Source organism: Labrus mixtus, chromosome 17 (genome assembly GCF_963584025.1).
Source record: "Labrus mixtus chromosome 17, fLabMix1.1, whole genome shotgun sequence".
Taxonomy (NCBI): Eukaryota; Metazoa; Chordata; class Actinopteri; order Labriformes; family Labridae; genus Labrus; species Labrus mixtus.
In genome coordinates, this window is record NC_083628.1 from 13,952,298 (window position 1) to 13,971,102 (window position 18,805).

At 41.4% G+C, this 18,805-nt stretch overlaps 2 protein-coding genes across 2 annotated transcripts in view; one reads left to right on the forward strand and one right to left on the reverse strand.

Annotated features, from left to right (window-relative positions):
* Positions 1 to 7,183, reverse strand: part of exd3 (exonuclease 3'-5' domain containing 3) — a 45,061-nt gene extending 37,878 nt beyond the window's left edge. Inside the window, exons 1-4 of the mRNA XM_061062083.1 lie at positions 7,065 to 7,183; positions 6,063 to 6,111; positions 1,296 to 1,360; positions 206 to 367 (exon numbers count right to left, since the gene is read on the reverse strand). Coding sequence (XP_060918066.1) covers positions 206 to 367; positions 1,296 to 1,360; positions 6,063 to 6,102 — 267 coding nt within the window. The 5' untranslated portion in view covers positions 6,103 to 6,111; positions 7,065 to 7,183. The remainder of the gene's footprint in view (positions 1 to 205; positions 368 to 1,295; positions 1,361 to 6,062; positions 6,112 to 7,064) is intronic.
* Positions 7,184 to 9,050: 1,867 nt separating this feature from the next.
* cdc37l1 (cell division cycle 37-like 1) lies at positions 9,051 to 18,720 on the forward strand. Its single transcript, XM_061062151.1, has 7 exons — positions 9,051 to 9,389; positions 10,991 to 11,293; positions 11,409 to 11,502; positions 12,001 to 12,116; positions 12,708 to 12,830; positions 13,031 to 13,204; positions 15,800 to 18,720. The coding sequence occupies exons 1-7, from the start codon at positions 9,291 to 9,293 to the stop codon at positions 15,914 to 15,916; spliced, it is 1,026 nt and encodes a 341-aa protein (XP_060918134.1). The 5' UTR covers positions 9,051 to 9,290; the 3' UTR covers positions 15,917 to 18,720.
* Positions 18,721 to 18,805: the final 85 nt, after the last annotated feature.

Here is an 18,805-nt window from a genome sequence, read left to right on the forward strand (position 1 = left end):
GTTTTCGAATTTGGACTGCAGTACCCATTTTAAACACTAGGTGTCAGAGTTACATACTGCTCCTTTAAGATGTTCATACCAGCCCAGGTTCTCAACTGTAAAACTACTAAAGTTGATGAAGGATGAAGTGTCCGGAGGTGCAGCTCTGAAATGGATTAATTAAAACTCTACATTGCATTTCTTCAGTAACTTTAGTCTCTTCTACCTGAGGATGTTCTTTCATCCATTTCTGGAATTCAATGAGTATCTGGTGACCAAAGAGGTGGCTCCGGCCCTTCTGTTTGCCTGGACAACCCTCCAGGATTGTTAGCAAGGCCACCAGGGGCTCAGACAGCTTTGAAAATCCCTGAATGGCAAGCAAATGTAGCTGTGGGAGGGAGGAAAGAAAATTAAGTTAAATGCATGTTGTCAGCGAGGAGAACAATCTGTATAAAACATGGCAGCTTAATTGTCTTTTTAATCGCCTTGAGAGGGATGTTTAGGATTTTTCTTCAATTAAGATTGTGATTTGATTTAGATTTGTGGACCCCAGGAAGAGTAGTTGTTACTTTGGTAGTGACCAATGATCCAAATAAAATAATAAATTGTCGACGCATGTACGGAGGCAATAGTTCTCATCGCAGCGGAGTTAGGTTCAAATCAGACTTCGGGCTTTTGCTGCATTTCAACCGCTATTCTCTCCTCCCAAAAGTAGTCATACATTTTTTTGCAATAATTTGGATGATCTAAAAACAATGCATCTTCTTTTAGATAAAACAGTTACCCCTTCTTTTGAAAAGTGTAACTGTCGTACAGGTGTTTTCAAGTAAATGAGTCAGAGTTGTTTGTAAAATGAGTTAAGGGACAAGTGAATTATTCTACCCAACAGAGACTTGTGACACAATTTTTGAGTCTCAGCTAAAGCTTGATGCAAACTGTGGCCTCAGTCATTTCCTACACAGGAAAATAATATCTGTGTGAGAACTCTTTACGCTTTGTCTTAATTTGCAAAACAGATGTCATCCACTCAATATCCTCCTCACACAGATCTCAAGTTCATTCAGTGCAACACAAATTCCTTCCTTCCTACTGACAGACACTCTGGTTTCCTCATTAACCCACACACGCACACACATGCCTTCACCTACATCTAAACATGCCTGTGTGCAAGCTCTCTCCCTCTCTCTTACTTGCTCCTTCCTGTAAAGTGCTTCTTGCAGACGCACAAAGCCTGCATCTCTCTATCTTTGTAAACAGGCACATATAGATATTGCATGTGTGTGGAATTGACACGCGCTGAGAAAAGGGACTCTCACCGTCTGCAGATCTCTCCGGTTCCATGGCTCGAAGAGCTGGTCCCTCAGCACGGCAGGGTCAAGACCTGAGGGTGGGATCACACACACAAAGTTGAGGTGGGGTTTCACCCTGACATTTGACCTCTATCAACTTGACAAGGCATCAAACCTTTTGGCCTTTTTAGTTCCCCCCCCCCCTTCTTCTTTTCATATGAGGCACCTGATAGCTGGTATCAGCTTTTGGTCCTTTCTACTTAATCCCCCAATAATGATGTGCCGATATATATTATGTCTTACTACTCTAATGTAATTCTCCAAACAAACTATTGTTTATTCTATACTGAGTCTGACACCAAAATGCTTACTTGCCCTTACATTTACCTTGCATTTATCTTTCTATAAAGACAAATATTTGTTTCCAAGATATCATGAATTATCTTTTTTTGTGTGTGTGCTAAATCTCAGCTTCTGGGTCAAGCGATACACTAGAAATATTGTCTGTTAAAACAGGCATAACTGAGTAGCCATAACGTCAAATATTATTTCTTTAACAGGCATAGCAGAGCAGCCATAACATCGGATTAACAGCCGGGGCAGGTTGCAGAGTCGAGGAACCCAGCATTAGCTCTGCATTCCAGCTGATTCTACAGCCAAAATACTCCACAGACGACTCTCGGGGCACATTTTTGAGGAAGGCCAGGGTGCATGAAAGGGCAGAGAAACAAGAGGAAAGTAAGAATGCAGTAAAAAAAAAATTGTGTCCATCTGCCTGTGCGTGTGTTCCACTGAGCGCTCTGTAAAAAAAAAAAAAACTCCAGCTTCTTTCTCTGTCACTCATGCTGTGTGGGCTCCACCATAACCTGCAACCCCCCCCCCCCTCTCCCCCCTCCCACCCTCCCCGCTTCCCAGGACTAGTTTTCCTGTTCTCCTCTCCCTCCCTGCAGCAGCCTCTCTCGATTTTGTCTCGGATTTCCCCAGGAAAAGGGCTATGTGGTGGTCATGGTGTAAAAAAAAATACAACCTTCCTGATGCATAGCCTGGGAAAGCAGAGCAGCAGGCCTCTCTCCCTTTCAGCGTTGGCCTCTGTCTGCTCTGTATCCCTCCTTGCCTGACACTTTCTTTTGTCTACTTGATATTTCTTCTTAAAAATAAACATACACCTGTCCTCACTTGGCCTTTTGATTCAGTGTTTTACTTACAGGAAATACTTGTTGTACCATGCCAGCCTTTCCCCATTTAGCAAAAAGCATGCATAGTTTCAGTCATTCAGTCAAGTATAAATCATTTTCAAGCTTTTGTGAATGCAGTTCCAGAAATTCCACTAGATAGTGGAAAATCTACACAAGAAGCTGCTTTCATTTAAAATAAAATAAAGCTTCATTGTTTTGTTGTAAAAAACAGGCCTTTCATATAACCGACACTTGGGTATCTCACCATGACGCCACAGCTTTGACAGCAACACTACAGCATACTATGGAAGACAGGCAACAGCAAAGCAGCCTTGACATGTAGTAAATAGACTAAGAAGTGCAGAAACACTGCAATGGTCCATTGAAAGTCCTTAAATTTCAAGCATTTCAATAGCTAGAGAGTTTCCTTTGCAGTTCTCTGTGCTTCTCTGCTGTTATACACGCCACTCAAGCCCATTCATCCGATGGCCGTACATGCGCACATGCACAGGGACTCACACAAACACAAACATCACAACCCACTCCACTTCAGTCTCAGTGTTTGTGTGAAGAGGAGAGAGGACAGAGAGTGAGAGGAGAGGTGAGAAGAGGAGTGGAATGTGGAGCATGTAGCTTCTTTATATTCTCAGCCCGATGGGTGAATGACAGAGTTGGAGGCTCCCCCATTCAGGACAACATAATGACCTCCATCATCACATATAAATACATCCACACACATACAGTACATGCACTCATTCACCTCAGCTTAGACGGTGTAGTTTAGATTTCCTCTTTAATTGGAATGTGATCATTTGGAATATGAGAAAGTGTTGCATTCCTTCAAAGTAATGGGACACTATCAAAACCGCCCTGTCTTTTAAAACAGATTAAGTCACACTGAAATTCAGTGAAATTAACTAGCGATTAAATCCAGAGACAGGTCTGACTGCCTGTTGCCAGGCAGCTGCCAAAATAAAGGAAACACAAAGATCAAGTGTCTAAATGGGGCATTTGGTGTCACTGCAGCCACCAGAACAGCTTCAGTGTGACTTGGCAGAGATTGTGCGAGTGGCTCAACTCCACTGGAAGGATGGCACAACATTCTTCTTCAAGTACTTCTCTGCTTTTGTATTTTTGTTGTAGGTGCTGAAAAAAAACAACAACCTTTTAACAGGTGCCATTACCAAAGCTTGGACAAGAGGAGAGTACAAGCACTTACTGAATATGATGCTTACTTAAGCATTGTTCTCATGCTGATTACCTCTCAAGAACTGACGAACAACAACTTGTGGAACATTTAAAACAAAGGCACTTACAGCCAGCGTGCTGGAAATAGCTGGGTTTAACACGGACTCCGGGGTCAGCAGGAACAGGCATTTAAGGTAACCATGTAGAAATAATCAGTCCTAAGGCCCTTTGCACACTGAGTCAGATGTGTTTTTCAGATCTGTTTTCCAATGAAAAACATTACACATAGAAACCTTGCACACTGAGTCCGATGTGTATATTTTTTTAGATTAATTGCGTAAATTTGCAGCATTAGACAAAATGTCTTGTACTCATCACACGGAGTAATCAAGCAGTAAAGAGGATTTTGTGGTTCTTTTACTCCTTGAAGAATGAGAAAAAAATGGGGTCCATCCAGTCCCGGAAACAAGTCAGTGGTCCAACTTGATATGCTGCTAGCTTTACTGGAGCCACACATTAAAAAGAAGACCACCAATAACCTCGAAGCAATTGATCCTGAACAGTGGCTGCCAGAAAATTTGAGGTAGGGAACACGACACACACACACACACACACACACACACACACACACACACACACACACACACACACACACACACACACACACACACACACACACACACACACACACACACACACACACACACACACACACACACACACACACACACACACACACACACACACACACACACACACACACACACACACACACACACACACACACACACACACACACACACACACACACACACACACACACACACACACACACACACACACACACACACACACACACACACACACACACACACACACACACGCAAGCATACAGGGATGGATGTTCCCCAAAAAAATAATGACGGATGAAAGCTTTGGAGTCAGAATGCAAATATGATTGACACAACATTAGATCATAATATGCGTCAATTTCGGGCGATAAACAGACTCAGTGTGAAAACGCCTTCACTCCTTGTGGTCTGTTTTGATTTTTTAGTTCACATGAAGTAATCAATATTATTTTCAGACTGTTTCATATCCAGTCTTCCAGAGTTGCCTGTTCACATATGCACCTTACAGAAGGAGACTACGACTATCAAGAACTGGGTGAAAAATTCTGCAGATTGTGTTCACATATGAAACACGCCCCAAATATATCAGGACATTTTAAGTGTCTGTATGTCAGAATACTTCTTATGTAAGCTAAAGTTGCCTAAAATACATAAAACTGCAGACACAAATCTGCTGATCGTCTTTGGAGTCCGATTACATGTCATCACTAAGCGGAAATCTCTGTTGTTGAAAAATGAAGCCAAGGCTGAAGTACAATAAACTGCAGTTCCTTGAGTGTCCACTTGAGGCTAGATGCAAAAGCCCTGGTAGTCCCATACACACCCATGTTAAAATGCCCAATTTTGACAGCAGAAATAAAAACATTCACACCCTGGTAAAAGAAAAGATTTTGGTATGAATAGTAATGTCTTTATCAGCACACATTTTAGAGGGGAGTATCTTTTTTTAATTCATCTATTTAGATTAAATGAAGGATTAGATCTATGCTTAATGGGGGGCGTGACTAATACGACTGCAAGCAAGCAGTAGCTGTTTGCCAGGAGGCTTAAGACCCACCCCTTTGCCTATTTCTAGGTTGACTAAAAATGAGGTAGAGAAAGCACTTTCAATATGGCGACCACTATTGTTGGGCTTCAAAACTCCCCTCCAGTAACCAATCAGTGAAACCCTTTTCACACATACAGAAATCTCCTGAAAAACTCCGGAGATTTGGCATTTTTCGCGCGGTCTTTACCCGGAGCTTCTCCGGCCAGAACCCTAGTAATTTTTCCGCAGAAAATCCGAGTGAGCTGACGTCTGAACGCGGCAGCATATACTCCGGAGATTTCAACTTGAGCCAATAGAAAGAGAATGACGTTTATATAGTGACCGGCTAAAGTGTCTGCACCCTCTACGATCTCTGTGCACGTAATTAAACGGCTGCATTATGTTTTCTGTTCGTCAGTATGTTGTTCTCCTCTCTTTTGTGGATGTTGTCATTCCATTGGATTACACATAGCATTGATATAAAGGCAAATATTCTCATTATAACGTCGTGTAGTGGACTCTGTTGCTTCGGCCGCTACTTCCGCGTTGTTCATTTACGTCACGTCTTACCTCGGGAAATCCCCAGAGCCCCCTCCCCTCTGACAGGGAAAGTCCCCTGCTGTGAGGAGCATATGTGAACGGCTAGGTCGGGAGAATTTCCGGAGCATTCCTCCTGTAATTATCTAGATATTATCCGGAGTGCATATGTGAAAACGGCTTGAGATTGCTCAGTGTTTTGGGGTTTAAATTTGATAATAACTTTACGACTAACCTGCTGACCCTGGAGTAGTGTGGCTCATATCTGTCCACATGATGATGTGCTGTAAATCTGTTAAGGAGGCACACACAACAACAAAGTGCTATGAGTAGAACATTTCAATTGGTCACATTTTTCACCAAAAAAAAAAAAAACGTGAGATACTTTATTAACAATGTATGTGTCATGTACCAAAAAAGTTAAAAGGTGAGAGCTTTGAGCAAACATGTCAAATGATTGGTATATGCATTTTCTCTCTAATGTGCAAAAAGAATAAGAATAAGAAAGCAAAATGAAGCGAGAGAACTTGTAACGGATAAAGCAGTGCAAACATGCCTTTTAAGAAAACTGTCAAACTGAACCTGATGATTATGAACTAGTTTTGCTGATATTATCATTCCTCCACAGACATACACTCAGACTTGTGGGAACAGCAGCCTGAGAAAGGGCAAGACGCCAGCTGGCTATGATACCAGATTTCAGGCTGAGGATGTTTTTATAGGCCTGATTTCTGGTTGTTTCTCTCTTAATGGAGGCGGGCTTAAGCATTCAGCACTGCCAGGACAACAGCACTCTTTCAGGGGGGGGGTTAGACAATTAAGACAAAGGAAATTTGGCCCCTAAATTGAGGTCTTTCTTGTGTTATGTTTTAACTCCCCCTGGTGGTGGTAAAATAAATTACACGTCCTCAGTGCGTGTTATCTTTTCTGTTAGCAAACATCAGCTTGTACGGTCAATATCAATAAATCACGTGGTCTTTTGGCAGCTGTACATGTTTAAGTCGTTTATGTTTAGACTTGCTCGACGCTTCCTGATCAACATAAAGCCAGACCACAGTTTGTAGGTGTCCAGGTGACGTTATTCTGGTTAGCTCATGACTCACTTTAGTCTGTCTCAAACCTCAGCTTGACATAATGCGCTCCGAAACACAGTAGACATAATTTTAACAGTGTGTCTACAATCTAGAAAACATACTCTACTGAGGTAATGTCACGGTGTCGATGTGAATGGACTCACCGTGTGCTACTTTCTTCCAGTTAGCTATCTTTAGGCAGGTTAAAGTCTCTAGCTAGGTAACGTAAACGTTACTTCTGGTTGACTACTGTGTTGTACTATTCTGATTACTTCCCTGCGTATCACCTCCCAGGCAGCCTGGCCCTTACACTGTACGCAGTTCCGACTTTATTGGAAGACATTTACAGGCAGTAACCATTATAGTCATGTCACAATTATATACCGAAGACATTTACACAATACTATGTCGAAAATCTGATTGGTGGACAGATTGAGTAGATCACATGAAAAACAAACACGATAGGAAGTGTTGCCTGTGAGACTTTAAATAGAGAAAATTGAACCCTCTATTCATTTTCTTCTACTTAATTTTAGAGTGAGTATGCCATGCCGGAGCAAAGTGAACTACTGCCACCCTCTGCTCAAGGACCACGGCGCAGTGACATTTCTAGTACACACTACTAGTTAGTTTTTTCTATTTTTTAGATATCTTTCACACAGCATACATTGTTTTAATCTAGACGTAGCCATTTGGATTCGTTAAATGTATCACATTTTCTGTGATACATGTTATTAGAACTCATATAAGCCCGAAAATATGTTATCTTTGTAAAAGACTGGATCAAAATAATCTTTTTCTTTACAATGGGCATCTTGATAAATCTAATCCGAGATTAACTCCAAAACCTAAAGATTAATAGTCTATACAAAATATTCTTTATTAAATTCAATGCATTTTAATTGTTTATAATAATTAGAGTAAAATTATGCATTTAGTTCAAGAGAGGCTTACAATAGGCAAACAATACCTGCACCAGTTTAATTAATTTCCCTTTAAAAATGAGAAAGTTTAGAGAGATTACATCTACATCATTGAGGCTGGACTGAAAAACACTACATTAAGAGTGATCTTTTTAAAATAGTGCCATCATTTGTTTCATGTTGTTCCTCCCCAAATCACATCCTCATTACCACTTGCTCTGTGTGACACAGTCAGGTTGCTCTCAATGATGATGTATTGAAAGTTCACTTTGGAACAGATCAGGCCGAATCTCTAATAAGCAAGGCAATGAGACTCTGTCCGTAAAAAAACAACTGTAAATCCGTGCCCTTTTTCAATTTAATTCTGTTTCTGTTTCGCCAATGAGACGCCTACCGGAAAAGTCGTTTAAGCTGGTGAAAAATTTGGACTTTCCCATAAAAATAATTTTTGTTCAATAAGGTTAAGGAGGTTTCTTTTTAAATTATTTATCGGTGTTATCCGGTCAAATGATTATTTGTTAAATTCAATTAAGGTATCCATGTAAATTGTACCTTTTGTGAATCCCATTCTGAGACTGTCATTAATTGAAATGTGTGCATATTCGTAAATTGTAAAAAGATATGTGTAGATCTATTTTAGATCATATTATTAATTTTGAGGTTCTTCTGGAAAATGTTCTCTATGACCACCTGAATTTCACTGTACCACAAACAGATTAAAAATCTCGTTATATTCCAAGCAAAGTTTTACATTTGTGCGTTTACAAAATGAAAACAGGAGCACCATATTTAATGGCAAAGTGTGTGTTAGACAAATGTGTTGTTTGTAATGTTACTGAAAATGTTGAACATGTTGTTATGAAGTGTAAGCATACATGATGTGGAGAGGACTACATTATGTGGTAGGATATATGAACAGAGATGGAGTTTGGAAGTGATTTTAGGGAGGATGGACAAAATGATGGAATGCTATAAGGTTTTTTATTTTCTGAAAGATAAAAATTTAAATGTTTTATTTTTCAGTCTTTTTTGTTTATTTGTGTTTTTTGGGAGTTTTTTTTTTTAATTTTTTAATCTATCATTAACTTGCAGAATGTAACATGAAGTAGGCCCTACTACATGAAGCCCTGCAGTTACACACTCCGGTACAGTAGGTGGCGGTATGCACCATGTTTCCGCCCTGATTAAACCAGAGAAGAAGAAGAAGAAGAAGAAGCAGAAGAAGTCCGTCTGTTTGGGATGGCCAGTTGTAGTTCTGAAAACTGTTAGCTAACGGTGTTATTCACGGGAGCTGAATCATATTCTCAAGTCGGCTCCGCTGACAAATCACACCTGCAGATGGTTCACATTCAACTCTGGCAGTGAGTTTGTCAAAGGGGAGCAACACTGGTTCTGATTCTTCCAACACAGCTAGCATTAGCTGGCGGATCCCACTTCGTAGCTAGGCGAGTTAGTTGCTAAGCAGTGATGGAGTGGCTGGGCAACGTAGCTTCAAATCAACCTCGCGAAGAGTCGAGCTGTGACGAGGCTTCACGGGACCTCAGTGGTGTTTATCCTCACCAGCAGGTAATTACCTCATGTTTATCCTTTGGGCCCTTCTTGGCACCAGAAGAGGAAACTGAAAGGTATTAAAAGCATGCTCTCCAGCTGAGCCTGTTCGGGGGTCATTTAAGTTATTAGATAGCTTGAAAGTTAGACAAACTGTAGACTTTGCTTAATTCTTTTCCAATTATATTGTTTTTTGTTCCATAATCTTGTCTTTTCAACTATATCAATTAGCTTTTAGGGGCTATTATAACATTGAGCCAATAACTGTCCTGGTGAATAATACTAGTGTCCAACCTGCATTTAAGACCGAAAGCTGATCTGATGGAGAACCTAAAGTTGCACAATCACGCCAACTTCAATGTTTAACTTTAGTGTTAGATGGTAAACGGTGTCACGCAGTTTCCAATCAGGATTTGTGCTAATAGAGGGAGATCAGCCGTAAATGGGATGGTGAGATCAGAGGCCACAACAACCCCCCCCCCCCCCCCCCCCCCCCCCCCCAGTGTTCTCAGACACTGACAGCTGTGTGTCATGTCTTAACAGGATTGTTTTAGGCAGCCGAATGAAGCATTGATTTATTTTTAGCCCCCCCCTCGCCCCACCCAGGACCAAATACAGCATGGTGGTGGCGGCGGTCATGAAAGCTGAACAAAGTGAAGGCCCCACATTAAGGTTGTGATTCAGCGTGAGCAGGAGGGGTTAGCTGAGCAGCTAGGGGGAGCACGTGATTTTGTGTAAGAAGAATATGTTCAATGCTTAGGGAGGGTAAATGTATGACAAGCCCAGAGCCCTGTTTAAATGAGAGTATCTGACATGTTGTCCAGTCTGAGCATGATGTTGACAAACTGTTTTTTTTTTTTTTTTAAAACACATTCAAAGGCACTTTCCTCTGTTGTCTTTCCAATGCTTGAAGCCTTTGCTCTTTTTTGCGTTCACTGTTTATCAGGCAAGTCATAAGTACGCTTCAGTGGCGTTCATCAGTCCTGATATAAGCAGCTGCACTCAGTGTAGTTGGTAGACAGAAGATATTTTAGTACATTTGTGAAGAATAATATAGATCTCGATGAGTGTCTATGTAATTAGTGTGCATGTTAAGAGTGTCTACAGTTAATTTGATTAACGGTCTGGGATGAGGGAGGGCATTAAGGCAAGCACGGGGGAAAGTGAGGTAGAGGACAGATGGAGGAGGAAGTTGATGGGTGGGGCGACGGAGATGGTGTTGGTTGGAGTTAGAAGTACATGAGGGAACCAGAGGAATTGAGACTTTGTGTGTGGGGGGGGGGGAGCTGTCTTTTTGTTGGCAAACACAGACTGTTTTTTATCATCTCAAATTGTTAGAAATGTTGGTGAGAAATTCTGTAGAAGATCAGCCATCAGTCTGCCTGTCAGGAATCAATGGAGGCAGGTCTGGAGCCTAAGGAATAGGCCAAAATATAGCTCAGGGTGATGTTTAAGATCTGACTCCGCTTCAAAGAGGAAAGGCACACATACGATGTCCTTAATGCACAGCACAGTTTGTGTGTGGTTATTTTCCCTAACCTAGTTATGAATCATATTTAACTCGTTGACAGTAACCCGCTATTTCTCTGTGATCTCTTTTCTTTGCAATAACCCCACAGCAGTCACCGTCGTCGCTCCGCTGCGATTGTGCCATGGCGTCTCTGTGCCAGAGCCAGCAGCGCTGTGTGAAGGCCTCCATCGTCTCCAGCTGGAGGCTGGCCGAAGCTCAGGATCAGCTGTGCTCTCTCGGTGTCCACAGCTCCGAGTCCCTGGAGCAGGAACGTGCTCGCACTCAGGTGTGCGCCACAGAACTCACGCACACTGTGGAGGAGTGGCGCCGCAAGGAGAGCATGCTGGGAGGTCCGGAACCCAGCCGGAGTCCTGTGCTCGGCGCTGTGAGCAGTTGGGATGTTTTTAATAAGGTTAGTCAAACAGTAATGACGTGCCCTGTTTAAAGGAGGGACAACCAAGGCAGAAGAACAGTTGCAGTCTGTTCATTTTGTTTGACTTATTGTTTTATTATTCTCCGTCTTTCAGAGTATCATCAATGTCCCAAACCAGCCAGTAGAAATGGATCAAGACAAGTGCAAGACGTTTCTCCAGAAGTATGAGCAAGAGCTCAGGCACTTCGGTGAGTGAGATGCCGAATCTGAAGTTTGTAATAAAAATTGATTCTCACTCAGAGTCATGTTTAAATGTCTATTGAGATTTAAGAAACGTATTGTATTATGTAGCTCTTAAGTTTGTTGCTTGTAGCTTTTTGTGTTGTTTCTGTGTTGTGCTCCGATGTGTGGACGCGTACTCGACTGTGTGTCCCATTATATATATTTTTTATGCTTATTTTTCAGTACGCATTTCTTGTAAACTCAGCATGCTTCATAATTATGTAAGGCCGTGCACATGTTGTATTACGTCATGTACAAGAGGTAGCCGGTGCTCAGGTGCCCGACACGAGCCCTCCTCGCCCTATAACTGTGTTTAAACAAATATCTTCTGCGTTCAGTGGACGTGGTAAAACTTTGCCCACGCTGCAGCAGGAAACATTTCAAATGCAAACGTACCCATGAGGTCTCCTGTTGATGTCTGCAGAAAATATATACCGACGATGCTTTTATGTTCCGTTCGTCAGGAATGTTGCGGAGATGGGACGACAGTCAGCGGTTCCTCGCTGAAATGCCGCAGCTCATCTGCGAGGAAACGGCAAACTACCTGGTCCTGTGGTGCATAAGACTTCAGCAAGAAGGGGTAATGTACTGAAATGATGAGACTGGTGTTCTTTCATCTTTGAACCTTCAGCAACTCATCAGCGTTGAGCGGTCTACTGCAAACTGGTTTATACTGGTACCTCCACAATAACAACATCATCAACAACAAAACCAGGAAGGGAATAACTCCTCTAACTAATGCGGCCTGTGTAGTGTCAGCTGGTTTTATGCCTCATGTACTTTCTGAACTCCAGGAGCACTTTGAAGTTGAAGTTGGTGGCACATAACGATGAATACGGATGAACCAGTTTGAGATTTGACCGTTGTGCTGTCAGAGCTAACCTCTTTGTAGAAATCTGACATTTTATAGAAGATGCTTATCATATGTTGCTGAGATTCCATTTGGACACAATTAACATCCATAGCAACATCAAATACTAAGTAGCTGCAAACAAACATACAAAGCAAATATTTAGTTAGAGATTATACAGCACATGTCATTTGAACAGTGTTTAAAAGTTTAGCTTTGGAAAAAGAAGCTTTTTAATGTCTACTTGGACAACTTCAAAGTTAATCAGGCGAGCTACTCGCAACAAACAGACGCTGAACATTAAGATTTTTGTTTTTCCAGAAAGAAGCGCTGATGGAGCAGGTTGCACACCAAGCTGTAGTCATGCAATTCATCCTAGAGATGGCTTCAAACTCTCAGCAGGATCCTCGAGGCTGCTTCAGACAGTTCTTCCACAAAGCCAAAGTGAGACACACACACAACCCCTAAATGACACTGTTTTTTTTTTTTTTTAAACATATTTCACATACCTATGGACCACTCTTACAGTGCATGCTAAAACAAATGTACCAAAGTGTCTTTAGATATGATTTCTGTTGCATTTTTTTTGGATAGTATAAGGCGAAGGGTTCCCTTACACTGTTGCCTTTGTCGTTGTTATGCAGGACGGACAAGACGTCTACTTAGAAGTCTTCCAGACGGAGCTTGAGGCCTTCAAACACAGAGTGAGAGAATACGCACTCAAGTGCAGAGATGACACACACAACAACATAGAAGAACACAACACTGGCACAAACTGCAGACTGGACCCCAAAGAAGCCCTGGACTCTTTACCTCCAGTAAGTGCTCTTTCTCTCCTTTTTTTTTTTTTTTTTTAACAAGGATATTGGGATTCTTCTGTTATTGCAGTTTACCCACACAGCTGTAGGGGGCATCATTGAGCCAGTGAATATCAGTTCTCTAATATGTAGAACTCTTAAAGCTCATCAATACTTGAATCCTGGATTTGGAGGCAAACGCAGTCATGGTGAAATGATTTACTCGGAAAAGGGAAAATGTGTCTGATTGATCAGGACGTCCTCTTTGCCACATTACTCACCGGAAATGTAATTCTGAAAACCTTAACTTCTGTCACAGTATTGGGATGGGCTTTTTAGGACAGCTGCAGAGAGACAGGATATGTTGAGATGTGCAGGATGACACGCAGCAAATGGCGGAGTTTGGACTCGTACCATCTGCAGATGCAACGAGGACTATATCCTCTGTACATGGGGCGTGTGACATAACCCCCCCCCCCCCCCCCCCCCCCCCAAAAAAAAGACAGATCACTTTATATCTCAGATATCCCGTTTCCACTAAAGTGTAATATTAAAACACTGCTACAGATAATAATCTCTACATGTTTTATTATTTGTAGAGCCTGACGTATATCTCTTTCGGCTCATATGAACCTGTCACAGACGTTTCTGGATGGACCTAGGTTGTTATTGTCGTTAATAAAAACTAATGGAAAAAATATATATATTTTATTTTAACTGAAACTAAAACGAGGCTTTAAATAAAAATGACATGTGTTTATAAAACTAAATAATATGAACTATAATTATGTCCGTACTGTAGTTTTAGTCTTTGACACGAGCACACTCAGTGACACATGATGTACGGTTTGTTTCTGTAATAGATGAGTTTATGCGGGGGGGGGCTTCATGAAGTTTGTGTTCACTAAACAGTACGATGTTTCCTTTTTCTGGTCTAAGTCTCACTTAGAACTTTTACAAAAAAACTACAAAGAATAAAAACTGAGGATTTTTACAACATAATAACTTAATAAAGAGTCCAAACGAAACAGAAAAAAAACCCCTCAGAAAAACAAAACTAGTTTAACCTTGTTATTGACCTGTATGTTTTCTGTAGTAAAAAGGTATATAAGTCTGAATGCAAAACATCGCACTGGATGATTAAGATGTTGTCTCATCTCAAAAGTTTGAACAGCAGGGCTTGCTTCACAGTTTACAGTACAACATACATTCAAGTCTACATATTCTTTAATTATTTGTGTAAGAAAACAGTCTTTGCAGAACCTTTGGATCAACATGTCAGCGCACAGTCATGGAGAGGCTCTAATTCCATTTCAGCTCGATGAAACCCTCCACAGCGGTAATCTGTGAGGTTTTTCCATTCTTAAACTAGCATATAACTGTGTAAATGTAGAGACTGATACCATAGGCTGTGGTGTAGGTCATACAAGTATTAGGGCCAAATGAGCGACAGATGTACGCAGAGACATTTAATGCTACGTACTTATAATAAATCCATAGTTGTGTATTTTTGCATCTACTTAACAAAGTCCAAACAGTAGATCAGATCCACTCTTCTACCATCAGAGATCCTTTTAATGCATCATCCTGTTTCCTAAGCCCGTATCAGACAGCTTTTTATTTTTTGCAAAAGTACCTTTACTGATCTCAGCAGTCATTACATCTTTGTACATTCATATTGATTCTGCAATGGCGTAATATTGGCGTCTCATGCATAAACACACAGCGCTGCGCTCCCCCTGCTGGCTCTGCTGAAGCTGTCTCGCCTCCAGAGTTGGTACAGAGGTGGGATCACTTCGCCCCCCCTATTACGCCTCGCTAACATTCAGGTTGAAGGCAAAACGTCACAGGGGTGTAAATATCAGTCTGAAAAGTCAGTCTGAACAGGGATTTAGATACATGCAGCCTCATCAGAGGAGAAGAGAATAATGTAGAAAATGTGTAACAAATGACTACCTAATAGCACCTTCCCTCATACAAATAAAAGCCTTTTTTTATGTGACAATAACAAGCTTGTTTAGACACAAATGCTTTTTTTTTTTTAATTCAGCGAAGTTTATCAACAGTCAGATGATGTAGAGAGTAAATATTACCAAACGGCTAAACTCTGAAAGGCGAGAGTGAATGAGGCCTCCTCCCCTCTGTGGCCTCACAGCTTGACCGTCTGCCAAACAGCTCCTCTGCAAAAAAGAAAAGAAGACTCCTCCCCTTCTCCCACAGGGGAGAGACGGCCACACAGGAATGCAGTCCTGCCTGTTTAGAAAGCAGCTCGTCTTTCCTGGACCTGCACCTGTGTTTGTGCTGGTGGTTTGTTTTCTACACAGTTTTGAGTAGGTTTGACCGTGAATCTGGTTTCAGTCCCTCGTTGATCCCTCGCAGACAAAAAATATGAAATAACATTATTTTAATACCAGATCAGCGCATTAAATGTTAAAGCAGCAGAGTGCAGTTACATCATCTGTATAATCCTCTAACTCTAGGTTAATCTCCCCATAATCTCATTCCATCTCAATTTTAACCTTTTTTTTTTTTTATTTGACGGGTCAATGACTAGCCTCACCTGTGAGCATTTTCTGATCATAATGCCCCCCCCCCTTCTTTCTCTCCTTCTTCTAGGTGGCAGAGTATCCTACAAAGCGATGTATAGAGTCCGAACTGTGGACAAACACCGTGCGATGGACAAAGGATGACGCTACAGAGACAGATGACATACGCATGATGGAGACATCCTAGTGATTTTAGAAGCAGCGCCTCCTTTTTCCTCCCATCTCCATCGTCTCACCCATTTAGGATGAACCTGAGTTTTTACGCCCTCTTCCCCTCTTGTTTGGGGAAAAACACCAGTGCAGAAGAAGGAATAAGCGAAGACATGACTCGACTTAAGAGTTGCGATTATAAGTGGAGAACCTGCGGGGAAATAACGTTTCTCTAAGTGACGGACATTTCTCAGTGTTGTCCTCGTTATGTCGCTGTGGAAGGCCTCCGGTAAGTCGGCTCCTGCTGTGTCTCTGGCCAGCTTGATGCATGTGTTTTCAGCCATATCAGTCAAGCTGGCTCTAAAAAGAGAAACATCCTGAGTTCTGAAGTGAAAGCGAAGCAGATCCACTCAATTGTAAATTACTTCCAGACAACACAAAAGAATACCTAGACAATAAGTTAAGCACCAAATCCTGTGCCTCAAGGAGGACTCGGGTCAGAGGGACGTTGTAGGAGGTGTTGTAACTGTGAATGATTCTCAGATTTCAATCATGAGGGGAAAACGTATTTAATAAGGAAATGTTAGCAGTGGAGTTCTGGTATGAAAGGGAGATTTCTTAATGTGAGAATTTCAGGCTTGCTGAAAACTTTTGTCAGATGTTTCACAAGAATTGACAGAAAGGAGGCTAATAGCTGACACTGTTCTGATAAGTAAAGAGCAGATCGTCTGCATTTATATCACAACAAAGGCGGGAAGCAGCTGTGCTTTTTCTAGCCGTCTTCACGTTCCTCCATTCTCACATCGGCCCACTCGGATTTGCTGCAGGAAAAAGTACCAGGGGTCTGGCAGGAGAAACTCCGGGGGAAGTCCGAGTGAAAAATGTGGCTGTTTGCATACAAACGCCCCGTCTGATTCCTGTTTATTTCTTCAGCATTATGCTCAGAATCACTCAGCGAGTACAACCCTTTCTGACTGATCAGTATGAGGAGCTGTACACGATCCCACATAGGTTGATTATCATGAGAGGACCAGTGATGTGATATGTCAGCCAATAGGGTCATTCAGAGTTTATGAACTGACAAAGCAATCAGCATCCCGTGTAAAACCAGCTTTTAAGAGCCGCTTTTGCATCTCACAACAACACCGGTGTAATCTGAACGCATGAGTCATTAAAGGTGAATAGAGGCCTCTGTGGTTGTCAGTTAAAGAGGTTGTTTTTCATCGTTTGAATTAAGATTATCTGATAATTAGAACATAAAGATGTAGAGCTCAACCTTAATTGCAGGTGACGGAGTGCAAATCTGCATGTTTTAGCACATTCAAGGTCCATTAGCTTTCTGGATTTGCTTCTCTGGTTCAGAGGTTTGCTAGAGTAAAACTGTACCTTTCATAAATCCAGTATTTCAATCCACAAGTATAAGACACAAGTGCTCCTTTCTCTCTTCACTAAAGGGAATATCAATTTAAATTCACGCTTTTGGAGCTACAAGTGAGTCAGAAGGTTTGAGTACCTTTTAAGGAGAGAAGGAGGAAAAAAAGGGCTGAGTTCTCCACAAAGACTTTTACTGTTTATGAGTATGCAGAAAGGATGTCTGCATCTGAATGTGTCCTGCACTTTATATTTCACTTTCTTTGTTGTGTCCCCTGACATTTTTATTTCACCAGCAGGCTTTACTTGAGCATGTGGTGGTTTTGTGTCACATTTTTTGTTTGTTTTGTATTATGTTTGCCAAGTTTTTAAGTTTTAGTCTCGAGGAAAACTCGAGAAAACTTTTTTTTTTTTTAAAGATTTGTGTGGCTTACAGTTAAGAAAATAAATAAAAGGACATGTTTAACTGGATGAACAAAATCAGTGTGAAAAATCTGCTGAGAGGCACAAAGAGTACAACTTTGACAACAGACTGTGGAACTGCAGACACCATGCATTAAAGAACATTGTATTTGTTTCTGACTTTCCACTTTTGGGGGATGCATCGTTGTCTCACTCTTCATATTTCACAGATTTGAGTTTGGCCTGGACGGTGCCATTTTTTTTCTTTATCTTTGCAGTGCATCTTTAAAACGTATCTGTATAAAAACCGTGAACAAAAACATTATTGTTAGCATTAAAGCTCAAACAATGTGCCGTAGTGGTCTTAATCGATATGTGTCACTGTCCACAGTGACTGACTATGCAAAAAGAATTGTATGGCTTTAACTGTTGTACTTAGCCTGTGGCCTGTGTCCATGGGGTCTCCTTATTCAGATAGATATTAAATAAATCTGTGAGTGTACAACTGAGAAACTTTGCTACAAGAAATTCTGTAACCGAGATGTGATCAGCTTAGGAAAATGATACATCTCATTCAGACTCATAGTAGGCCTCTGTAAGATTTTGTTAGTCTTGCTGCTGTAAGAAACTCAAATATAAGACCAGTGCTAATCTAAATGTCTGTCTTGTTAAAACTGCTACAGTTAATTGTAGATCTGCAGTTTGTAGCCTGCTCTATGCTCCCGATACCTGAAATTGCATCTGTGGTAAATTCATTAAGGGTGAGGGAAAAGCTGTTCAAATCATTGTCGTCGCTCCTGTGTGACGTATTTATAAAAGTGTTGTTCGCGCCTACAAATACAAATTAGGGTTACAGAAAACGCAAGTTGATTGAAACTGTGTTGCCTACTCCTTGTATTCAATTGAGGCTTTAGCGGCTCAAGGCGACATAAGCTGGTGTTGCCAGTATGCTAACAGTATACACCTGAACCTGTGACGGCGCTGTCGCTGGTTGTGTTGCATTGTGGATAATGTAGGCCCCAGGCCTTGGTCATAACAATGCATTGAATAAAAATTCTGCTCTCCTTGTTTCTTCTCTGATTTTTGACGCTTTCTTTTTCATCAATTGGTGGAGTCCTTCTTAGCAGCAGGTGTCGTCAAATTCAACAGAGGA